At 45.4% G+C, this 5,328-nt stretch overlaps 1 protein-coding gene across 1 annotated transcript; it reads right to left on the bottom strand.

The window, feature by feature from the left end:
• Positions 1 to 1,132: 1,132 nt before the first annotated feature.
• On the bottom strand, positions 1,133 to 3,987 carry marveld1 (MARVEL domain containing 1). Its single transcript, XM_085994006.1, has one exon. The coding sequence runs from the start codon at positions 2,915 to 2,917 to the stop codon at positions 2,420 to 2,422; it is 498 nt and encodes a 165-aa protein (XP_085850132.1). The 5' UTR covers positions 2,918 to 3,987; the 3' UTR covers positions 1,133 to 2,419.
• Positions 3,988 to 5,328: the final 1,341 nt, after the last annotated feature.

The raw sequence follows: 5,328 nt of genomic DNA, 5'->3' as shown, positions 1-5,328 counted from the left end.
TAACTCACTCCCGGGTATCTGTTATTCTATATATAAACCCCCCGAACCCCTCGATTAGATTTCAGCCTGTAACTCACTCCCGGGTATCCGTTATCTATATATAAATCCCCCGAACCCCTCGATTAGATTCCAGCCTGCAACTCACTCCCGGGTATCCGTTATTCTATATATAAACCACCCGAAGCCCTCGATTAGATTCCAGCCTGTAACTCACTCCCGGGTGTCTGTTATTCTATATATAAACCCCCCGAACCCCTCAATTAGATTGCAGCCTGTAACCCACTCCTGGGTATCTGTTATTCTATATATATTCCCCCCGAACCCCTCGATTAGATTCCAGCCTGTAACTCACTCCCGGGTATCTGTTATTCTATATATAAACCCCCCGAACCTCTCGATTAGATTCCAGCCTGTAACTCACTCCTGGGTATCTGTTATTCTATATATAAACCCCCCGAACCTCTCGATTAGATTCCAGCCTGTAACTCACTCCCGGGTATCCGTTATTCTATCTGTCCCTGTACCTGTGTCTGCAGTTGTATGAAGAATGTGATTATATTTTAGGGCAAGTGATTATTCATGATACAGTACTCTGAAACATCCCAGGAATTGCTGCTCACAGGTGTAGTGCACTTTACTAACAACATTTGCATACACTTTTTCTTAATGGTCTTATCCCCACTGGGACAGGAGTTCATTCAGGGTCAATTGGCACCTTTATAAAAGGAGCTGGGTCAATATATGTTGAGCAGGGAAGCCAAGAGTCACAGTTTATTCTTTTTATGGGGAGGTGAGGAAAGGAACTTTTCACCATGTCCCAACCCCAGCTACCCATCTTATCCCCAGCCCCAAACTACCCATCTTCTCCCAGCCCCCACCTACCACCTTCTCCCCAGCCCCAACCTACCCAGCTTCTCACCATGTCCCAACCTACCCACCTTCTCACCATGTCCCAACCTACCCACCTTCTCACCATGTCCCAACCTACCCACCTTCTCACCATGTCCCAACCTACCCACCTTCTCACCATGTCCCAACCTACCCACCTTCTCACCATGTCCCAACCCCACCTACCCATCTTCTCCCAGCCCCAACCTACCCACCTTCTCCCCCAAACCCCACCCACCGACCATATCCCTCAATCCCTTCTCTCTCTAGAAACATTGCCTCCTGAGCCCATTACCCTGTCTGCTTCACAGGTCTCCGCTGGTTCCTTATTCCAAAACTCAGGTTACTCTCTGAGTGAATCTTGCCCGACTTCTAACCTCCTAGACTTTACCCTGTGTGCCCCAGTGCCCGAACCTTTCACCACTGCACGTACAGCTTTAAGTGAGTATATGGCTATATAATTTGCGTTTTAAAAAAAAAACAAGCGATGCTTAGCAAAATCCCAAGCTGCTTCATAGCAAACTGGTAACACATGTCTGGGCTTGCACTGTTCAGACAGCAGCTGTTATACGCCACAGAACTAGACTAGACAGGTAACAGGGCGGACTAGACTACTATTAGAGCAAAGAAAGAGAATTGGCAACAACTCCCACTTATCATGCACCTTCAATACTGTAACAATTACACACTTTGCTTTAGTGTCAGAGTTAGCGAGCCTCCCTCCGCCCAGAAATAAAGGAATGTTCGGCATCTACTACTTCAAAATGAAGTACTTGTCGGAATTTGATTTTGTAGAAGTATTTCAAGTAAAGAGAAGCCATTATAAAAGGGGAACAGTCTGTCTCTCTCTCTCTCCCTCCCTTCCTTCTCCTTTACAATGCCACCAGTCCTTTTTTCCAAGTGGCTTAATTCAGCTTGCTGAGAGGAAATTAATTCAGCTCCTGAAATCTCTGTGGAATGTTGTAGCCGATTTGGGGAGGAGAAGCGGGGGGGGGGGGGGGGAAGCAAATTCCTTTTCCTTTTCCATACATCATGTGGGAATGTCACTCAAGAATCTTTAAACATAAGCCTGGGCAGGTAGTTGGGAGGTGCAGAAGGTTGAGAGGGGGGGTGGAAGGAAGGATATAATCTAATCCACAGACCAACATCTGAACCTCTCTCTCTCTCTCTCTCACTCACTCACTCCCAAACAGTTCTTCTCATTGCTTAAGCTCTATAAGAAAACTATCCATGCTGGGTCTCCTGCTCTTCAAATGAGGAAAAAAATATATCATTTCTAATTCTTGGACCGCACAGTGATCAAGTTTCTTCTTTTATCTTCTCCCAATCTCTCAGTTGAGAAATTCAACAAGGCTCAGGATCCGATGCAGAGCGAAAAAAAAAATCTGGCCACATCACTGCATTTTTTTGTTTTGGAGATGGGGGGGTGGGGGTTGTCGCAAATTTTTTTAATGTCTTAAGTGAGCAAATCCAAATGCAACATTGCAACTCCAGTCAATGGGAAAGTCTCCCGGGTCATTCTCCGTTGCATCTAGACGACCGATTGCTCTCCACGGCATCTCTTGCAGGTACAGTAGACGGCGGAGGTCAGGTAGAGCAGGGTGCAGAGGCAGACGAAGACGGCGGCGCTCAGGTAGACTTTGTAAGGGCAGCGGTGGGTGTAGGTGGGCAGGTTGCAGAAGCTCTTGTCTTTGGTCTTGCTGCCCATCAGGCAGGCGGCCACCAGGTAGAGCAGCACGGCCAGCCAGTCGTGCAGGGCGTTGGTCAGGGTCCAGCGGTCTCCGCCGAGCAGGGGCACCAGGTCGCTCTTGCCCAGCAGGGTGAGGAAGAAGAGGGCCAGGGTGGTGAGCCAGAAGAAGACAGCCACGAAGACCACGTAGTGCAAGGCTCCGTCGTACTTGCTGACGGCGATGGTGACCCAGACCACAGCGCCCAGGATGATCTGCAGCAGTCTCAGCACTCCCAGCAAACTCCTGAGGAATTGCTTCTGGATGGACACGGACGGGGCCTTGCTTGACTGAGGAGCCATGGTGGTTGAGGAAGGAGGGAGGGAGGATTTTTTGAAAATAAAGAATCCGATTTTAGGTGGAAGTAGAGGAGGAGACAGCGAGCTCAGACAGAGGGGACTTCGTGATTCCGCTTCCTGTCAGATCTGCTCTCCTCCCACTAACGGACAAAAACTCAACTTCAACTAAACTCGCGCAAACTTTATTTTTATCTTTTAAACTGTTATTTTCTTTCTGCACTTATTTTATCTTTCTAAACGCTTTTACCTATCTGAACTTTTTTAACTGTCTAAACTTCTTTCGAAACTTTTTCATCTTTCGAAACTTTATTTTATCTTTTTAAACTGTTATTTTATTTCTGAACTTTTTATCTTTTTAAACTTTTTTACCTTTCTAAACTTTTTCATCTTTCTAAACTTTTTCATCTTTCTAAACTTTTTCATCTTTCTAAACGTTTTTTACCTATCTGAACTTTTTTAACTGTCTAAACTTCTTTCGAAACTTTTTCATCTTTCGAAACTTTATTTTATCTTTTTAAACTGTTATTTTATTTCTGAACTTATTTTATCTTTTTAAACTTTTTTACCTTTCTAAACTTTTTCATCTTTCTAAACTTTTTCATCTTCATAAACTTTTTCATCTTTCTAAACGTTTTTTACCTTTCTCAACTTCTATTTTTTTCAAAATAGACAACTTTCATTTTCTTTCCTACCCACCAGTTATTTTTACATTTTTGTCTGTTTTTATTGCCATTTATTTTTTTTCTCTTTCGCCCTCCCTCATATATTTTTTCCCTCCCCGCCCCCTTTTCCATTCTTTTCTGCATTTCAAAGCAAAGTTTTCACTGTCCCTGCAACACACCAGGTTAAAACAAAGTAAAAGATTAAAAATGAGTTCCCAATTGTTTCCAAAGTAACAGTTTAAAACTACTTTCCCAATTTTCTTCAAATAAAAGATTAAGGGGGAGAAATTCGGTATCGCCCCGTTTGGGGCACAATTATCGGCCGGGCGCAAAGTTTAGCGCCTGGCGCTAATTATCGCCTCTGACTGCAAACTTGGCTTCTATCGCCCCTGGAGGTGATTGGAGCGCTAAATCAGGTGCTACACACCTCTCTTATGGCGCTAACGCCGAGGAGCGAGGCGCTACCTCAGAGCGCTGGCGAAGCTCATGTGATGTCAGTCAGCAATGGAACACAGACACACTGGCGCCGGCCAGTTCTTAAAGGGGAGGGTCGATCTTGCTCTCCATCCACACCCTGCTCATTGCAGCCTTGAATCTCGGCCTGGAGAGACCTGTACATCAAATCTGCTGGAAAGAACAATGGAGAGGCCCAGGGAAAGAGCACAGAGTGCAGCCCCCATAGTCTCTTCTAAATCGATGCAAGGAAGATCAAATCAAAATGAACCTGCAAAGTGCTGCTCAGTATCCAAAACTCCTCAACACAGCGTTGAATCTCTCCAGAAGTCTCTCTCTCTCAGAATGCGTGGTGCAAAAATGTCGCCGACAAAAAAAGGCAGGAAGCGGTTGCCTTTAAATAGCGCTCCCCCAGTCCCTTCCCAACTGCAAAACGCTCCCCTCAACCTGTCGTTGCTAGCGGCAGGCGGTAAGGCAGGGGGTGCCACTCAATATCCGGTCTGAGGCGTTACCGAGGCGTTGCATGCTTGACTGATGTCACGATCTGCCGGCGCAGGAGATTGTGGTGGTAGTGTTTAGCGCCGCTGCAAAATGTCTGGTCAATTTCGCGAGCGGCGCAAACATCGCTGTGTCCGGGCGCTAGTTGCTTTGCACCCCAGCGCTAACAGGAGACGCAAAACAACCGAATTTTCCCCCCATACAATATTATTTCAATTTTCTCCAAAGTAAATTAAAACATTTTATTTTTCTAATTAAGTAGAAGATTTAAAAATACTTCTGCCCCCTCTCAACAACAACAACTTGCATTTATACAGCACCTTTAACGTAATAAAACATCCCAGGGCGCTTCACAGGAGTGTTATAAAACAAAATTTGACACTGAGCCAAATAAGGAGATATTAGGGCAAGTAAAGTTTTAAGGAGCGTATTAAAGGAGGAAAGAGAGGTAGAGAGGGAGAGGTTTACGGAGGGAATTCCAGAGTTTAGGGCCCAGGCAGCTGAAGGCATGTCCGCCAATAGTTGAGCGATTAAAATCAGGAATGCGCAAGAGGGCAGAATTAGAGGAGCGCAGATATCGCGGAGGTTTGTGGGGCTGGTGGAGATTACAGAGATAGGGAGGGGCGAGGCCATGGAGGGATTTAAAAACAAGGATGAGAATTTTAAAATCGAGGCAGCACTATATCTGAATGTGCGAAACATTCACAACAAAATAGATGAATTAGTAACGCAGATAGAAATTAACAGGTTTGATCTAATAGCCATTACGGAGACGTGGTTGCGATGTGGCCAAGGTTGGGA

Source organism: Somniosus microcephalus, chromosome 8 (assembly GCF_052327205.1).
Source record: "Somniosus microcephalus isolate GS21.2 chromosome 8, FLI_Smic_1.0, whole genome shotgun sequence".
Lineage (NCBI taxonomy): Eukaryota > Metazoa > Chordata > Chondrichthyes > Squaliformes > Somniosidae > Somniosus > Somniosus microcephalus.
The sequence above is the reverse complement of the archived record's forward strand: the minus strand, read 5'-3'. Positions and strand labels throughout refer to the sequence as shown.